At 36.6% G+C, this 20,602-nt stretch overlaps 1 protein-coding gene across 8 annotated transcripts in view; it reads right to left on the reverse strand.

Moving 5' to 3' along the window:
• The window catches only part of NEDD4L (NEDD4 like E3 ubiquitin protein ligase), a 149,031-nt gene that overhangs the window by 16,460 nt on the left and 111,969 nt on the right, over positions 1-20,602 (reverse strand). For 5 of the 8 annotated variants that reach the window (XM_009810281.2, XM_009810283.2, XM_009810282.2 and 2 more), the window contains 9 exons: positions 20,113-20,310; positions 18,367-18,444; positions 16,218-16,272; positions 11,353-11,411; positions 6,874-6,939; positions 5,314-5,543; positions 3,500-3,621; positions 2,582-2,652; positions 560-655 (listed from right to left, as the gene is read on the reverse strand). In XM_009810281.2, coding sequence (XP_009808583.1) covers positions 560-655; positions 2,582-2,652; positions 3,500-3,621; positions 5,314-5,543; positions 6,874-6,939; positions 11,353-11,411; positions 16,218-16,272; positions 18,367-18,444; positions 20,113-20,310 — 975 coding nt within the window. Of the gene's footprint in view, positions 1-559; positions 656-2,581; positions 2,653-3,499; positions 3,622-5,313; positions 5,544-6,873; positions 6,940-11,352; positions 11,412-16,071; positions 16,129-16,217; positions 16,273-18,366; positions 18,445-20,112; positions 20,311-20,602 lie in introns of all 8 variants that reach the window. The other 3 variants (XM_059833770.1, XM_059833768.1, XM_059833765.1) reach the window with 1 other exon arrangement.

A 20,602-nucleotide genomic window follows, 5' to 3' on the forward strand; every position in this document is an offset into this window, starting at 1 on the left:
TGGCTGATGAACGATATTCCCATCTACTAAATTATCGATTGTTAAACATGTATCTAACGTTTTTCATTTGTGATGAAGAAAGTTATCCACAGATTACATGGGCATGCTTCCTTTGTTGTATCATCTGCCTGCATTATATAAAAGACGCTATAAACAAAGCACTTCATTGATTATAATTCTACCACTTACTGTCCTTTGAGAACATCTTCAACCTATAAAACCCCAAACAGTCCTAGGCTGGGACTATTTTCTAAGATGCACTGTGTAACACCTTTATTAGTCCTCCTTGCAAGTATTTTACTCAGCTTCAAGTACTGCTTTTCACTAAGATGTCATATTGCTCACGGACAAGAACATCATTTCCTTCTTTGACATCCCCAGTCTTGGACAGTTCAGGAAGAAAGAGAGGTTAATATTCATAGTCTGCCTATACTGATCATTAACATTCACAGTCCTGAACAAGTTCACAACCATGAGATAGTGCTCAGTATTTAATTACTTTTTGGCAATAACCAATAATAAGATGGAAATATGGACTTTTGGGACAACATTCACATACCTGTCCAAAGTTTTCCTCATCTATGCAAAACATGAGATCCAACTCTGTAGGGTCATTTTCCAGGATCCACTTCAGTGAGTTGTAGTATTCGCTATCCTACAGCAGATTATAATTGAACAAAGTTTCAAAATGTGAACATTAAATGTATAGCTTAACTTGAAATTGAACAAATAAAAACATCTAAAACTAGAACTCCAAAGGGATGAGAACTCATTTATTTGCACAGCTACTGTAAAGCAGGGTAAGATGGATTACTTTATTCGTATGTATTTTTCTTAGATGCTGTATTTTTAGATTCATGTAACTTTTCTTAATTGACTTGTAATTGCATTATTATACAACACAATAAATGACTCTACGTATCGATTTGGTAAATACGTATATAGCGGTGTTAAATAATTGGTTAGAAAATGTCTTCTTGATAAAACGGTACATTCTTTTCAACACAATTTATATACCACTTCATTACATTGATAATATATTATACAATAACTGATTGCATTGTCGTTTTAAAAAGCCTTAAAATTTGCTGAATAAAAGACCCTTCTAATTTCCTAAAAGGGTTGTATCTTCATCATGTATTAGGTTCATAATTAAAGACTGACCCAAGAAAAAAAGAAAGAAAAATAACGTATTATAGCTATCACTAAATATTTTCAAGCAAGAGAGCCAAAAAAATTATTTTGAAATAAAGTTAAAACATTATTTACTCATGTATGCTTCAAGAGAAGAATGACCTGCCAAAATTTGGTGACTATGAGATAGCGGTAGCTGGAGGAGAGACTAAGCAGTTGAACCAGCGTTTATGTCAGCGACTGAAAGTCTGTAAAACTCTAAAACATCAAAAAGAATAAACTGTGGTTTATTCTTCTCATACTGAGCACACTTTTGACAAGGCCAAGGACAGCTATTGCAGAGCTAAGAGGAAAAGGTTTCCCAACTACTTGTAAGAATACAAGAGCCTGAACTTCCTTTTAAGATCCTTCTGGATATGTATCTCATGAGCTTGGTTTTAAGCTTATACTTGAGCTCAAGCCATCTCATCTTCTGTAGTTTTGCCTCTGTGCTGGGCTTGTGGGTCAACAGACTTTACTGCTGAAGACAGATAAACTATTCTGTATAACGGGTAACAGAGGAAGACGTTAGAAAGGGGAAAAGTAACAGCTCCAAGGTTCTCCAGAATCCATAGCAGCAGAAAAACTGGACAGACCTCAAAAGGTTAAAAAGACAAAAACAAGTATCATCCTGCTAACTTAATGGAAACCATTTGTATTTAGCTATTGCACATATCTGAAATGTACTGTGTTCCAGTACTGGTACACTACACATCCAGACTGGGCATCTGCGGGATCTTATTCACTGCTGTCCTTCATTTTACAATACAAAGTTAGAGATTACTAACTTGTAAAATTGTAAAACAATTCATTTTTCTCCCAGGGAGTGCCAAACACAAAAGTACTTGATTGCAATTAATGTTGAAGGTGTGAAAGTAGAGGAAGTGCAGGGAACAAAACCAAAACGGATGTAAGGGCACAAGTTGTGCTGCATTCATTAAGTATATTTTGGAGAGAACCGTTTATCAATTTGGCAACCCCTTCTCCTTCCAGCACTGGGGGCAACTTCCCATGTTTCCAGGTCAGAACTAAGCCTTTGCATCCCCCTCTTCCTGCTCCACAGCATGACAAGCTGTAGGGCTTGTTGGTGGTGCTCCTTCTAACAGGGACAGAGCTGACCAAGTGGAAAATCTGGAAGTATAATTAGACATCTGATGTTGCGTTTCTTACTGGCCTATTCATGTCTCTCTTCCCGTGTCCCTCTCACCACAGGTATTGAAACAGCTGTCCTAGCAGGGAAAATTTGTTTTATTAAAAAAGTATGTACATATCTTCCTAAAACTCGTTGCAACTACGACCTTGTGTTTTCCACCACGCAGTTTACTGGAATTGTTAGCTCTTATAAATTTCCCCCAGAAGAAAAAACCATGTAATTGCTAATGCTGATATGGCTTAAATGTTATCTTACCACTGACTCCATGTCTTTCAGAGTTATTGGCTTCCCCAGCATCATCTTGTAAAAAGGTCTGATGAAGAAGCCTAAAAGCGAGGGAAGAGTGTTACCTCCACTGTTCTGCATTTTCACCTTACATAAAGACACAACTGCTCAAGGATAATACACCACCGTATTTCCTAGCGTGCCAGCAAGAAAGAACCCCCCTGAAAGTAACAGCGCTATAACTGCTCAAGTTAACACAGCAGGCTCATTTTTTATTTAGGCACAGAAAGTCCAATTTTTCAATTACAAGAATTATGCCATTAAACACCATAACATTAATGCTAGAGAGCCACAAAAGATGGGGAGTAGAGATCAAGGTACTGTAATCCATTTAAAATTGCCATCCTTCTCTCAAAGGAGATGCTAGAAAAACAGGACAGTGAGCTTCCTCTTCTAATATGCTACACTATTGCTAAATAAAATACAGTCAGTTTATAATGTTTGCTTGCTTGCTTATTGTGGGATTTCAAAGTTCAGCAGAAATGAAATTTTCTCATTAAATCATTCAGTAATAATTTTACAGATCAAAATATGCTGCAATTGACACCCACACAACTGCTTTGGCTGCAGGTTTGCATGGAAATCGCTGATATAAATTTACTGATTTTCCTTTAGGGATAGTGATTATTTAGCAGTGCTGATTCTGTAGTTTTAATACGAGTGGAGAAAGGAGCAAAACTTCATATGAAACGTATTTTGTTGAGTAAGACCCTATAATTTCTGAACCACCATTCACATCAGGAATGCAATTTCCAACAGTTCCATTTCCATTACTTGCTCTCAGACTTTGTCTCCAGAAATACTAAAGTATATGAATTACTGAAGTGACTTATTTCATTTAATAAAAATCCAGTAACAGTAGCATAGCCATACAGTGTAATAACTCACCATCCAATAGCTTCCCATGATATACTGCCAGGCCAGCAACCCGACCAATAAATGTGAAATACGACAGATGATCTTCGTTACAAAGACCTGAATTAGGATTAATCTGAAGTGTATAGTTGTCCCTTTTTTGGGGAAAGAAAAAAAATATCTAAATAACTGAGTATTTAAATAACCAGATATTCAGATATGTTAATAAATAATTTGAGCTTAGGGCCATTTCCTGTTCATTTTTGCAAGAGTGTAATAATGTAACTTAGCCATGTGTTCCTCAACAGAAGTATCTGACAGTTTGTGGGGAGGCTGACCTAATCAAAACTGTCTTGCTATGACCATTATTTGACAATGGCAGCTAAAACTCCTGCTTGTGGGATAACAGCATTCCATCTGTGCCAAGTGTAAGAGGGCCTCTTCAAAGGACAAAAGCCTTGCATCATTGAAAACAGTAAAAGTTTGCCATCAGCTTCAGCGGAATGAGAATTTCAACTAAGTTATCTCTTCTGCCGCGCTTGATTTTTGACTCTTTCCAGCCAAATTTCAGGGCTTAAAATTTCTAGGATTCTCTTTTGCAGTAGTTGATTTTAGTTCTTGAAATATCTGAAGGTACTGAAGAGGAATTAAGTATAGGCCCATGGTCCAACCGTCCTAGGATAAAGAAAGTTTTCTTCCTAGCATCTTAAACTGCACACATACTAGAGAACATCTCTGAAATGCACTTAACCCCCAGAATATTGGAAAAAGGGGTCAAAGGACTGAGATCTTTTAATGGGGTAACAAAGCATTAAGACTCATGTGAAAGTGTGTGTCACAATAAGACATCAGTGTAAAAGCAGTATTTTAAATTTGCAGTATATTCTTAATCTGTGAAGCAAGATACGAGGTTTTTAAGTAGATTTTTTTTTCTCATTTCTTAAAATAACTAGTTCAATTTCTGAACCTAAAATGAAATAACATTATACTTAAAATATCTACAGTGACCTATACCCCATAAGTGGAAATACTTCAAAACAAATGTTTATCCAGTGAACTCTGTTAACACACAGGCATTCTGCGCTAGTCAATGTTAAGTTGTGTTTCCCTTCAACAGCAGAACGTGTCTCTTCTGAGACACAAATGCAAGAAAACTCTCATTATGCAATCTCTGTTCATCTACTTTACAACCTATTCAACACTTATTAGAGAAAAGAGTGAGCTTCATATTGACATAAAAACATTGAAACTACTGCCTGCAATTAAGAAACCCATCCTCACTGTAGCTAAGTACACAATGTGGAATTACATACAGCATATTAAAACAAATGTGCTTTAAGCAAGAGACTTGCTCTCTCATTTACACTAATGGATTGCTCAGAGATTTTAAAATTGGACAAAACCAAATTTAAACTTATGTAAGGCCACTGCTGTGTAACTACCGAAATGTAAATGAGAAGCTGTTTTATGAGCTAATTAGAAAGAAGCACTATAATTCTGGATGGCAGGTGTTTCACAATGTAACGGGAAGGCATAAAAGGAGTCTTTTGTCTGACATCGCTCCTTTCACTATTACTAGCCTCAAAAATGGCAGTTTTGCTGCAAGCAAGGCCACACTGAATATTGTCTTAGTAATGAAAATGTTTTATGAGATTTCAACGACAATTTGAAAGGTTCTCTGAAAGGCAAGTAAGAAATGATAGCACTGAACAGAGAGATTTGACTGATAAGAGTGCATACTGATGCATCATGAAGGATGATCTAACTATTTTCCAGTGTAACTTTGCCTCTTACACAAAATCTAATGTATATCCCTTATGAATGTAAATATTTTAATGGACACTTACGTTGCTGAATATTCAAAGAGACCATAATAAGGGTTAAACATCTCCTTGGACAAGAGAAAAAACCATTCTCTGGCCACGCCTCCATAGTCAAGTCCTTTTTCTGACTCAAATTCAATCCAGAGCCTGGCTTTTAGTACATCAGGTCTCTTCACAGACATGATTCTTCTGTAGGACTCCTCAAAAATATTATTTCTGTGTAGCTTCATCTCAAATCTGTTCGGTATATCAGCCTATGTGAAAGGAGATGATATTATACTTGTTAGTCTCAATAAATAAGTCTTCAGGGAAATTACTGATCAGTGGTAACAACTAAATGACACATTAGACATCTGATGTATAAAGTTTCCCCTGATTTTTGTTTTCCAGTGCTCTCTAAGCCTACAGGTTGATAGCATATGGTGAACTACGTAAGTTCCAGCATAGTGGTTCAGAGATTTTTATGATATTTGACAAAACAATGAAAACAACAAGAAAGGTAACAAACAAACAAAAAGTGGGAAAATGATTGATACTACTATGCTCTATTTTAAGGGCATTTTAGCTTAAAATGATAACAAATGCACAAGATTTATGCAGCCACTTTACTCGCATATCTGTAAAGGCCAGAACAGTTTCACAACAAGAACACCTACAGTACCATACACACAACAGAACTGAATTGCAAAGATAAAAACAAAAAGAGAATCCCCCCCATTATGATTTAGCGCAGGGAGCTAAATTCAGAAAAGACAGAAAAGAACTGAGTTAAGAATTTGTAGAAAGAAGACTGGATGAACAGATACACATGACTGTTACAGCCATGTATATTTTTCCTGATACAACTGACTTGAAACAACTGTTTCAGAAGGTTTGCTTTTTCCTGACAACTAAAGTGCTTATTGTGTGCAATCACTGGTCAAACTCAAGGTGAAAATTCCAGCAGCTACCAATGAACAGGTAAAGACATTGGCAAGCCCCTCTTCAACTTACAGTTGGTGTTGCCAAGGCTGTTTACTGTTAATTCCGAGTCATTATCACATGCAAGCTAATACTGAGTGCTCTCTTATGTTAAAGATGTTACTGAAAATACTTTTTTTCACAGAACAAGGACACTAGAAGCTTGTGCCAGACCCAGCACAACTGTGGGCTCTGCTCTGCCAACTTGTTCCAGCTCTGCCCTTCAAAGTCCACTGTTGAAGATGAAGGAGAAATACCAATCCTCAAGCCTATCTTCAACCTAAATGCTTGTAAACTAACATACCAATTACGCTCAGTTGCAATGGGAAATAGTGAATCATTGCTACTTCCTTGCTGCCTCATCACCTTGATTTTGCATTTGTATAGAAAAATGTGAGTCTTAAAGATTTGTAAATGTTTTTGTTGAGAAACCAATCAAATTCAAACTTTTCTTCATTTTTTTGGTTCCTACTTAACCCCTTTAGGAGCAGCACAATCAAGAAAAATTGCCAAGTGTGTTATAGCAAGATACAACACCATTTGTATCTATGCTTGGGGCAGTCTGTTGTTTCTCCCAGACATAGCGTTACTGATTCCAACACAAAGCAGCACATTTCTACTCACTGGTTTCTTTAACTTCTTCCGGAAATAGTCATATTTCTGTTTGAACTCCCTGGAATACGGAACTGCCTATCAGAGAGAGAATCATAAATACAGATTATTCCAGCTATTTAGCAGTTTGATGTTCCAACATTATTTAAATGAAAAAGAAATTTAAAGACATGCTATCTACATATGTATGCCATAGGTAATCTAGTAAAACCCACCATGCATGAAATACAGCAGCCAAAGTTTTTTCCCATTTCTCAGTGTGTAATTTGAGTTAAAAGGTATGAAAACTTTCGACTCAGTTCTTCTGTTAATCACTTACTTACCCTCTTTTTTTTTTTTTCTTCTTTTAGGAACAGAAAAGAGCAAAACCGATTTTTAACATAGAGAAAAAAATTTGGAATGTATTGCTGCCATCCATGTGTCTCATTAGGAAATAACGGGCATGCCATATGATACTGAATTTTAAAAATGATGTGTTACCACAGAATATGATTTGCACAGCTGAAAGTGCTAAGCATTGTTAGATGCTACTCAAAAGACATAAAATTAAAAAGAATTTTGAAAATGAACCTAAGAAGTAATTAAGGGGCTCCAGTAAAGCCACCACATTAACAACAAACACTGTTTGCTCTCCAAGAAGTGCAGGACATAATATATGCCTACACAGCAGAGTTAACTAGGCAGGGGAATGTCCATGGCTAGAAATCATCTTTTCAGCCCAATGTGAATGAATCAAATTCTTAATAGTTATCAAACTATCATCAAACTATATCAAAACTATTTTGTAAATTAGAATGAAAATATACACCTTCATAATGTGTTTACATCCAGAATCTAAAAGCATTTCATAAACAAATTAACGTTCTTTTGAACCAAGTACAAGTCACTGTGTAATATTCATCTGAATACTCACTCAATGCAGCTGCTTGTGAGTTAGACCAAATTTTAAGTAACAGCAGCATAACAGAACAATTTTAGAAGTTAAAAAAAAAAAAGGCACAGTGAAGGTTGGTAGAATTACATTAATCAGCAGAGCTGGAAATTGGTTTCTGGCACATGTAAACACCCCTTAACAAATGCCACAGGTCTCTGAAATATTTATGTGGATTTCCAGATACCTGAAAGGCCTCTCAGGATGATTCCAGGCATGCACAAATGAAGGTTCAACAAAGGTTCTCACAAGCTCTGTCATTCAGAGTTTTGAAAGACATTTCAATTTTAACTCTGTGCTTCTCCTTCCTGCCAACATACTGTATAGGCAAGCAAGGATTTGACACTAAGATAGAAGATTGCCATGTTTGATGTTAATCCCTACACCACTCACTGACCATCACAGTAGTCAGTAAGATGACCGTGTTCTTTTCTGCTACCTACTTGCTTTCATCAGACTCCTTTGCTGTAGCACCAGATAGGAAATGCATACAAATGTCCAAAAAGGCCAAGCCTTTTAAGGTACCAACAAGCACCAGACACAAAAGCGCTGAAGTGCCTCAGCCATCAAGCAGGAGTACAGGTAAAAGCCACCCATACTCCTGATTGCCAGTCCTATGATTGCAACCTACATTATCCAGCCTTCAGATGAAACAGCCAGAAAACAAAGTTGTTAATTAAACTAAGGAACAGGAAGAGGCTGGAAAAGTGATACTATGACAGGTACAGGTCTGGCTCGAATAAATAACTGCTATGTATTTAAGTAAGATGCCTTAATTCTCTATGGGTTTTTTGACAATCATTTTTTTGAGAATTAAGAATCCTTAATTCTCTGTTTCTTGACACCGTATACAACATCAATTTAATCAGGGTTTGGAAAGAGCCTTGGAAAAAAAAGAAAAAAAAAAAAAGGCTTCCTGGCCTTCATCATAATATTTTCCAACTACATCCTTACTTTCCTTTGCTCTACTGTTCCTTCAAGATCAAAGAGTGGACCTAGTAAAACAGCTAACTAAACAAATGAAGTGTGATTTCTTGGGAGAAAAAGAATGATTCTGAATTCCACGGGACTGCAAAAGTCACATTCTCTGTTCCCCGAAGGCTGAATCACAAATTGCAAAGCTCTGATTCAAGTTCAGTTTCTGGATGAGGACTGGGATTTTGGGGGAGGAAGGTATGGGCTGGTCTAGAAGTAGATTCATGACTGGATGTAGGTGAGACCGGGAGGTGGAAATATTTCTATATGAGTTTTCTCTTGTGGATGATGAAACATGAAAAATTAAAAAAAAAAAAAATCAAACTAAATCATTTTCTTCTGATGATAATATGACTTTACTACATGTTTCCATTGTTTAAATGCAATGTGAAATGCAATTTAAGTAGTTCTTTGTTTTTGTCATGGCACCAAAAAGACTATTAAAAGCATTAAGATGAATACTTATGGCTGTAAAATGGATTTGATCTTGCTTTCTCTTTTAAAAAAAACAAATAAACACAAAAAAACCCCAAACAAACACAAAAATAACTGTTATTTACTTAATGGGATCATGACTGACCCTTATTATCTTGAAACAAAATTTCCCAGTCTTTCTCATTTATGCTTAACGTTTCTGGGAAAATAAACATTAAGAATTTGTATAGCATACTGTGTATTAGTATCTCAAGCATTAAGTGCATGATAAATGGGTAAATCACTCCAAAAGCAACTACCTTGAAACAAGTGATTATTACTAATCTTACAAATAAACAAGAGCAATTGGAATTACACCATGCAGTAGTTAATCTGCGGTGTCCCGAGACCCTTAAAAACCCTGAGGATTTATCCAGAATAAAAAGGTACTCTTGGCACCTGCAAACATCTCAGGGTTGGAAGACTGATCACTCAGAATACCATGAACTGGCATAAACCAGCATAAAAAGATCGAAGAATCACTCCATATATTTGATGTTTTGAAAATTTGATATTAAAGTAAAAGCACGTATTTATTTTTTCTAAGGCTGATATTCTAAAATGTCTTAGTTTATCTGCAGTAAGTTTTATGTCTCTTAAAACTGATGGACCCAATTTTTTTTTTTACACTCTGAATCCACAGAGTCACAACTCTCCCATATCAAATGGAAACAGGTTTTTATTATCCAGAAATCCAAAAATTAATAGCACAGTGTCTCAGCTCAGTAAAATTCTGTTGTCAGTAATGACCCGCATAATAGGTAAATATGAACATTTCTCCTATGCACATCCCTAAAACCTTACAATCTAGGATTCAGCACAAAGAACCTGGTCTGAAATTTGGATGCATGCCCTTCACATAGCTTAATATAGAAACATACTATTTTAACACAATGGAGGAAAAAAAGATAAGATGCAAAGATTTAATATTGTTTGTTCCATAGTAAGTAATTTATAATATCAGGAAACGTGGAGAAAAATAATCTGAAGAATATTCTACACTTACATTATTTTACATGTAATTTATTTAAAATCACATTTCTTTCCCCCAATTCACCTGTTTGGATGTCAAAAGTCAGCTAAAGGTATCACTCTACTACTTTTGTCCTGGAATATCATCATCACAATAAGCAGCAAACACAACAGCAAAACCCATGTTGAAATCTTAAATTTTTTTATCTTTCAGCCAGGGATCACATCAGTAATAGACCTCTTTCAGAAACCACATTCATCATCACCACTTAGTGCAGAAAAGCTTCAGGTTGCAGGAGGAGCAGAATGGAACAAACGAGAAATGACAGGTTTCCGTGTGTTTCAAAGCATGAAACACCATTCAGACTGTTTAGCTATGCACCTTCCAAATGGATGGAGCTTCACTCAGAAATAACACAACAATATAAAAAATTAAACCTAGCCAAACAAAAGAGTCTCTATCCTTCTGAAGAGCCTTCTCTTCCTCCCCGCTGAAAAACAGAGCTATTCTGCGATTTACTGTCCTGTCTACTGATGAAGAGTGTTTCCTAGACGCTCCAAGGCAGAAGCCAACTTCACATGCTAATGGCTACAAGACAGGAATCAAACTGTACCACTGGAAAAATTCCCTAGCTAGGTAACTACTGCTAGGAAAGCCTCCAAACCCATCAAATTTGAACCTGCTGTCTGACCTGGGAGTAGTGTGCACAGCACTGTAGTTCCAAATGTTCCAGTGATTCCTAACTAGCCCACTACTGCTTTGGATCACTGGCAGCTGCCAGGCTGGACAAGCCCCCAAGGCACTCCAGCCTGGGAGAAACAAAATAGGGTCCAGAGAGTGGTACAACCATCTGAATGCCGGGGACAAGGCATCAGTTCTGGAACCCCTTGGCAGGCTGTCACATGACGGCAGCTCCCCCTGCCCTTGCAGGCTCACAAAAGCTGGCACATGAGCCTCCCATGTCTGTCAGGAAAAGGCAACGGCAAAGCGGAGGTCCTGCTTCCTGGTCTGTTCCTCAGGCAGAGTCTGACCTGATCTGGAGGAACAGGCACGGCCTGCTGCTTGATAATGCCTCCTGCCTATACCAAATGTACATGAGTCATAGCATCCAATGGAAAAAAACCATAGCAGTACTTACTGGACCAGTAATTGCCGGGTTCTGCAGTCTGGGGTCTTCCCACTGGGTAATTTTATTATCTGTAATAACAGAAGAAATTATATCATTACCTCTCTGTTACTGCATTGTGAATTTATGTTGGTTTTTTCTCCCTACAACTGTTTTCCCTACCATTTCCACAACTTAGTATTTCAGGGTTAGAAAAGGCTGCATTCACCCATCTACATCAAAACCCCATCACACTGTTTAGTCGAAAACACTCATTCAAAAATGCAAAACTACAACAGAATCCAGTGTATTTACACTGCTTTTATTTCAACGTCTGTAGTAGTAAACATTTTCTATTTGAACACGGTCTTGGATTCAGGTCATATTAGAAATACACAGACTTCATGCCTGAAAGGTAAAGGAACCCAAAAAACTTTGTCAAATGTCAGACTAAGTTTACTTTTTTGAAATTTTGCATAAAGATAGCCAAAATGTAATACTTCTAAAAGACAGCCTGTATTTAAATTTGGAGGGAATAACATATCTTTAAAAAATTGTCCTAGACACTGATTTAATGAAAAGGTTATAGGACCATTAAGGGAGGCAAAATTATACAATTATGGTATAAGAGATCATTCAGTTTTGACCAAAGGAGTTTTTGGCATAACACAAAAGAATCCAGTTCTTTTCATCTACAGCTTTTAAGAGTACCAGGAGGGTGATGTGGTAAGGTTACAGAGGATCACGGTGAAACTCTCCCTGCCTCCAGACAACTGCTCCTCACAAGATTCTGAACACAACAGAATCACAACAAAATGATGATGTTGCAACAATAAGACAATGCTCCGAAAACCAAACTAGATGCCACCTGAAATGGCAAGATTTAAGTCATCCATTTCCTGCACTGAAAGGGTAATGAGAATACATCTGTTTGTTACACACACTGTTTTGATTTATGAACTGTATATTAAGATAGTGGTCCAGATTTTAAGTTGTGTAATTGCTAGGTTTGGGAATAAACACACTAAGTTTCAAGAAAATTGTTTTTATGGCTACTATAGGTAAAAGCAAAGAACCAAACCCACTTATATTAAAACACAAGTATTTTCCATGTTTCCACAGTTGGAAAAGACCTGTAAGTTTTGAGCATCCCAAGCTAGTTTTAAAATGGACTGGGATTTGAAAGGTGACATTCATTAAATGTTAACTGAAAAAAATTTAAAAATATCACAAGCGCATTTCAAGAAATTTGATCTATTAGTTAATTTAATATTAAAATACTATTTTATTTCCCTTTACACGTTAAGTCTATTTAGTGCTTATCAAAATTATGGAGGAAGGCTGTTAGACTGACAGCTCCAGAAACTACATGAGATCCGCAGACCAGAGCCTGCCATAAAGGCGTGACGCTTACTCTGGTCCTTTCCATCTTGCTTCAACCTGTTCAGTCAAATCTCCTTCTACAAAGTTTATTGGTTTTATACTAATTCATTTCTTGTACCTACTTGAAATTGACAGCCACAAATAATGGTGGTCATTTTCGATGAACTCAAAGATAATGGAACTGGCAACGACTGCAAGTTTGTCAATTCTTTCTTACTGCCCTACATACTTAAGAGTGTACAATGTTACTGACAAATCTTTGTCTAAATTTTTTTCAGAGTATTACAGTGACAGGGACTTCATATTAAAAACGCTATTCCAGGCCTTAAATGCTCCAACAATTAGAAGGGTTTAACCTGAACCACTCTACCTGGAATTGTAGCTCAAGATTCTCTGTCTTACCCTAAGTGGATGTGGATAAGGAATTCATTCCTTTTGCAGCACATTTTGGAAGACCTACCATCTCTCTTGAGTCTTCACACAAATACAATACTCTGTCCTTCCTCAAAAACCAGGCTCTAGGGCCTTTGAGGATTCCCGTTCTCCTCTGTCTCGTCTGGTCCCTTTCCAAGTGGTCCACTATTTTCTTGAAGTTTGGGACCCAATGCTAGATACAGTATTATCATAGCTAAGATATTACCAGTGCTGATGAAATTATAAGGATTACTTCAGGTCGTATTTAAGACACTCCTGTTGATACATCACAGGATGAGTTAACTCGTGTTCAGCTGATATTTTCCATGCCCTTTTCAACCAAAATTCTGCTAATTATTCCCATTCTGAGTAATACTTTGCAATTCTTATTAAACAGTATCTTACTTCACACTACAGCGGCAATTTGCCAGACTCATTCTGATTTCTCATCCTGTTCCAGGGAGCACCTCTCACCTCTCCTACACTGTTGGCTTCTGCTGAACTAATGAGTACATTCCCCCTAATTCATTGTTCAAATCACTACTGAATATATTGAAAAATAGTGGATCCAAGACAGACTTTGAGGGGAACCCATTTCATACATCCATCCCTCTGTCAGTGAGCCACTGATAACTGTTCTGCATATGGTTGGAAAACCTTTTGTGTTTTCCATCATGATACCTTCCAACAGGTAGATCATATTTTCCTACAAGGCTCCTAGGAAATGCAGAAGTATATGCATGCTATAATGAATAGAGAGTACTATTTTAATTCATGGATGGTAAATAATGTTGACTTAGCTAGCTAAGGAACAATCCTGGTGAACTAGAGACTGTATTTGTTGTTAAAAGATTGACCACTGCAGAAATTAGAACTGTTTACAGTTAAAATCTAAAAATATTATATTTTCAGACTACTATGTTACAAGTAATACCTAAATTATTTTAACAGTACTTTGGCTTTACTAGTTTATATGGCATACTTAATAGCAGTTTCTGTTGCTCCACAAGAGGAGATTTCTGTGCTGGCTGCATTACTTTTTCACAGTTTCTCTCACGGATGAGAAAAACATTTCAAAAATAGGGCAGCAATATTGGATAATTATGCAGAAGAATTACAAAATGTATCTGGGGTACCAGGACATTAATTGTAGCTGAATCTGTTAACACTTTCAACGTTTCTATTGTATGCTAATAATGAAAATGATGACATTTGTTGCATCTTAACTAATCACTTTCGCAGAGAAGGACTGAAATGATGGCCAGTTTATCATGGTAATGGACACTGAGACTTGCATGTTTAGGCTGAGCACAGCTGATCGCACCCATGACTGTTTTCAGCATATGCTCTCAAGTTAGCCATGATACAAGTAAGAGTCAGCAGGCTCTGTCACAAACCTACCATTATGGTCAAACGTCATCGCACTTCCCTGTTGACACTGTGAAAACAAATGCTACTATTGAGATTGCTCAAGCCAAATCACTAAGCACTGAATGCTGCTTGCAGTTATTCCCTAAATAATGAGCACAACTTTATCACAATGGATGTGCAACGTGTCCACTGTAACACCACTGGCACCACCTCTGCTCCTAGAGTCCACTTGTAATTGCAATGGTGTGGCACCAGACTGAGACCAAAAGGGTATTTGCTGGAAACAAGCAGCATTATAGAAAAACAAACCCAACCTCTAAACTTCTGTAAAAACTGCTATATAAAAAGCTAAAAAAACTCAGATCAGAAGAGGGACTAGAGAGAGATTTCAGATGCAAATAAATTTAGTTTTATAACAAATATAAATTCTTGGGGGAATTTTAATCAACGTACAACTTTAACATTCCATTTACTTTTAAAAGCTAATACATGCTTAAGTAGATTTGGGAGACTGGAAAATTAAAAATTTTTAAAGGGGGTTGGGAGGCTCAACAATTATACAGGTATGTTAAATACAACAGTTTTAGTCTGTGACTCTTCAGGGGAAGCAATTTAGAATAATTTGCCATATTTAAGTTTCCAGATATCTGTTGGGAAAAACAATTACAGAAGGTATAAAGAATAATAATTCTGTACTGATGTTTGAAAGAGGTTAATCTTGTGCTTTGATGAGTGTATTATTTCTGATTTGGTTTTAAAACTATATATACAATTTCAAAATTTGTATTACTTTTTATTATTTATTCATATTACATTATCTTTTAATAATGATTTAATAATGTCATATATACAACTACAGAAAAGCATCGGAGTCAGTGTTACTGACGCTGAAGGAAAAACGTAATACTATCATATCATATCACTAAAACTATATAGTTTAAGATTTTAATTCAAAGTTTTGCATAGCATATGTACCCTCTTCTAATGGTTTTGTGAGTTATCTATTTCTGTGAAGATTATGGCATCAATAGAAATACCTCATTAAAAGTCCATCTGAAGTCTTAAAAAAAAAAAAGTAGAAGAGGAGGAAACAACCCAGCCTTTCTGGGTTGATTTATTTTCAAACAACAACAAAAACTCACACAGTAGTTCTGAGATGCTGTAATAAGACAAGTCTACAATGAAACATCACTTACACTAGAACTTCACTAACAGAACTGAATAATATTAATGGGCTGGGTGCAGTTTAACATGCTATAAATAGGAAATAAGATCAGAATCAGCACTGCCACAAGACCTTCTTAAAGGAGAGGAAAGAGTACTTATCAGTGCTAACTTCTCCACTGCCTATATGTGGAGTTGTGGCTACGTGATCTTTTCTCATCTTATTTTCTATTCCTAGTGTATATTTTAATTTATTAAGTGCAAATAAGCCATGGGATCATCAACAACAACAACAACGAATCCAAAATATCAACAAGAACAAAAGAAACCACAAAGAAGAAATGTTAATGCTTCACAAGTCAGAGAGGGACAAAGCTTGATGAGCCAATTAAAAGCAAGCTTTCAGTGAATATACAGTACCGTATGAGGGCACTAAGTCTCTGGTATCAATGTCTCCACATATCAACACCTGGCTTCCTAAATGAAGAGTAAAATTATAAAGCTTTCACTTCAATATTTATTACCTCCCTTTGTCTATTTGCTGTAGTACCTGAGTGCTTACTTACTATGGTCTATATAAAACGTTCTTCCATCCAAATGTATTCTTTCCTCCCAGCCAGGCTAGAATTGGGAAATAAAAGAGAGAAAATAAGTGAAATACTACCACCCTCACACACCACAAAGCAATACATTATCCATGCCTGCTTAAATCGCCTGATAGATGCTTGTGAGGTAGAAAACACAAAATGATCACAGATTCATTATGTCAAGGCCAAAAATCTAGGAAGATTCAAAGAACTGGCTGTTTATACAGGTAACTATATCCAATACAGTAAATATTGTTTGAAAGCTTGGAAGTGGAAAACTCTTGCATCAGGGTTTATACCCATTTCCTACTATGAGGAAATGATCACAAAGAATAGATTGTCCATCACAGGTTAGGTTTGAGAGTTTCTGCTTCTACTTCTGAAACACATGTGGGTTATTTACTGTAAATATGTAAACCAGGATCCCATTACAGTGGGACAAGAATGTCTAACCTAGTCCTCAATTCTTCCCTTTTTATCCACTGCCTTTTCTCATCTTCCAAACCATTATAGTATAGAAAGGAGAATAAATGGCACAGTGTTAGTATATGCAATGCTGTCCGGTCTACCACTCATTCCACCTGTATGCTGTACATGAGCTTCAGACTTCTATAAAATATGGATGAGAAATTATTTAGTTTCAGTCTTTGAGAAGCTCTTGTTAAATTCTGTAGTCATTCTTATCTCACTCAAAAATGGATTGTTACCTGAGTTTAAATCTGTTACTAATTATATATTTAGAGTGATATATGTCAGGCTATCCTGATTTCATGGCATGTTTTACTTCTTGCAGTTAACAGAATAAATTGTAAATTGGCCCTTCCGTTACTCCTGTGCAGTGCCTCCTATCTAAGCAATGTGTCTGCAAAGATTAATGCATGCTCAATGTATCTGAAGAATTGCAAAAGAACAGCTACTTCCACAGTTGTTTTCTTAAAGACAAACTGCATTACTGCTGTGTTGTAACCAGAAAATGCATCATAAGAGATATGTTCAACCACGCATAGTTTTCGATCTAATCAGTGATTCAAGCCACTGGGCCTGACAAGTGGCCCAGCTTGATTTAAATATAAGGCAAAACTTTTTGCTAATCAAGACAAGGGCAGTGAGATTTTAGGATGTTTTAGAGGAAGAGGTCTGATCATAGGTGGTAACAGGTTATCACCCCTCACCAAAGGTAGCATTTGTCACCATTCTTGCCCAAAAGCAGCACTCGTTTTGGTCTGCTGGCAGTGGTTCATCTAAGTAAACTGTAACCCAGCTCAATGAAAACGAGTAGGATTAAAGACTCGTTATTCAAACTGTTTAAAACTAAAATAATTGAACCTGCCATGTCCTGTAGAGTGGAACAGTAGCCTCTTCTGCTGGCATAGCTGTTCGCAGACAGCTTGTCCATAATACATGCTGGAGCACTGAGAGTGCTGAATGACAATTAGTGGATCGCTGTCATTAAGGTTTCCAGTGTTGCAAGTACAATTTCAATGGCAATTTTCAAAAGTACGTTTAGTATATACGAGACAATGAGCTGAATTAACACTACACCATAAAAATCAGCACCTTAGAAAAAGCGTTAGCTTTCATAGACTAGGCTCTGCCATTAAGGATGCAGTTTTTTAAAAACAAAGCAAAGCTCTGTATTTGACATGGCTGTAAATCAATATTATACTTTGGTTACGAGTGTGACAAAACTTCTGACGTTAAAATGATAATTTTCTCTGCATAATATGGAAGTTTCATTGAAAAATCAAAATTTATTTAGATTTCTGAATGCCAATATATGCTCGTGCATTAATAGAGCTCGCTTTGAACAATCTGCTCCAGCAACGGGTAATTATCTAAAAGCACGTAGTCAAAGATAAAACCAAGGTAAGTATCTTCAAAGCTCAAAGCTTCAGATAAGCAAAGAAACATGCAATCATTACAGAAATACTATAGGCTGGCTTCAAAGAGCCTGACTGATTCACAGATCACAATAAAGCTTTTTGGTGCTATATATAAACATAGCTTCAGTATCTTCAGAAAAGCGATGACAGCAATATGTGTCCACATACAATGCATGACTGCAATAATAGATCACATCACGTAAGATAGCAGGTATATATTAAAATACATACACATTATCACTTACAGGAAGAGGGCCCAAATCATTAGGGTTCAAAGATGCTTTTGATCTCAAATGCACTGGAAATTTCAGTCGTGGATCCTCCTGTAACAGAAACATAGAACTGTAAATCCAACAGGTCAAGTTAGATCTACATACTAAGTCAAACAGGATTATCTGGAAAAGAAATCTTCCTACATTACAGTTATTATTTTCTTCTTCTTCTTTTTTGAGAATAAAACATATATACAACGAAACATATAGAAGTGATAGAACATTTAGTAGTTGGATGTGTCAAATACTTTATTAGGATTCATATATTGAAATGATTTTTTACATGTTAAGAATTAGGGTGATGTAAGACTTTGTTTGACTCCATTAAGTGTGTTCTGTCCAGAGATATGCTTCAAAAAATACAACCCTATTCTTAGGAATGCATGCACTCCAATAAGTGGCATTTAGATACACATGCATGTTTTTGGCTCTCAAAAATGTAAGAGAAATAAGCCATCCTATCACAAAAAGGCTTGAAAAGGATGAAAATGAGCTCCTTACATTTTTATTCATGCACAGGTATTATTACATCAATGTTCAAATGAGGCAAAAATGGGCAAGTAAAATTGGTCACAGAAGACAAATCTAGACAAGAAATGTTTTGAGATTTCCACCCACATATTTACTCATATGCACCTGGGAACACCATTAAGAACCACCATTAAAAATATGTCACGTAAACAGTGGTCACTGGGAATCTGATGCCTAACAAATTAAAGTGAAACTCTCATTTCAAAGGTGATGTGAAATGCTGGGTTGTTTTTGACATTTTTTCCCAGTGTAATTTTATTTCTTCAATTTGTTGACCAAAGTTGCAGAATTATTGAAAAATGGATCCTCATGACATAAAACGAATAATAAAATGGATTCTATTAACTGAAGAAGATGAACATACATTATATCAATAAAAAAGCAGTGGTAGTCACAGTGAAATACAATACAATTATGGACAGTTTCAAACTAAAAAACAATCCAAATCGCCATTGGACTGTATGCCTCTAAACCCCAAATTTGGGGAATTTAAAGGACAGTACTTGTATGTAATGATTTGTCAAGTATAAAAAGGTCAAATACAAAATGTGAAACACTATTGCATGGTATTAGATGTACAAATGCACCAAAATCTAAGAGAATATCACAGAATCATAGAACGGCTTGGGTTGGAAGGGACCTTTAAAGGCTATCTAGTCCAACCCCCCTGCCATGGTCAGGGACACCTTCCACCACCAGGTTGCTCAAAGCCTCGTCCAACCTGGCCTTGAACACTTCCAGGGTTGGGGCATCCACAACTTCTCTGGGCAACCTGTTCCAGTGCCTCACCACCCTCATGGGGAAGAATTTCTTCCCAATATCTAATCTAAATCTACCCTCTTTCAGTTTAATGCCATTATCCCTGATCCTATTCACTACATGCCCTTGTAAAAAGTCCCTCTCCAGCTTTGAACAAAGAAGTTTCCTTTCTCTGAGTGCAGCAATAGCAGCACTACAGTCATTTCATGAAATTAGCTACTCAAGTCTATTGCTACTGTACGTGACTGCATGGGAGGATTCAGTGGGATTCCTACATCAGTTACATGAAAAGTTAGGCTGACAAACCCCTCCTTAAAGACAAGACAGATGCCACAATAAAATGGGGGGTGATAGATAGGCAGGAAAACAAAGACAGAAACATTTAAAAGATGGCAACTGATTTAAAATTAATTATCTAGAATTTCTTACCCATGTAGTAGTTTTAGTATTATGATCAATGAAGAAGGGCCTGCCATTGGGTGCTATTCGCATCTCCCAGCCAGGAGGAAGGAAGCTTTGTGCAACTTTGTGTTGTGGTTTAGGAGAGTTGTAAGGTGAGGGCTGTGGAGACTGTGGATTGGAAAGGGTGTCCTTCACTGCTCTGCGCACAGGGGAGTCCTTGATACCCTGAAGAAAATGAAGGACACTAAGATTTGTCAAATGTCACTCAATACTGTAAAACTAACAAAACTTGGTTTCACAGCAAATAGTTTTTTATTCCAGATGTAATGAATACCAGAATTAAGTGCTGGGACTGATTTCCTAGAACTTACTTGCTAAATTCTGCTCCTTGTAACATACTGAGCTTTTTGCTGGGAAGGACAGTGTTTTATCACTTCCCTCTGAAATGACAATGTCCACAGTATTTACATTTGATTATATATTTTACTGCAGCTGCCCTGGACACATCAATGTTTCA

This window comes from Gavia stellata, chromosome Z (genome assembly GCF_030936135.1).
Source record: "Gavia stellata isolate bGavSte3 chromosome Z, bGavSte3.hap2, whole genome shotgun sequence".
NCBI lineage: Eukaryota > Metazoa > Chordata > Aves > Gaviiformes > Gaviidae > Gavia > Gavia stellata.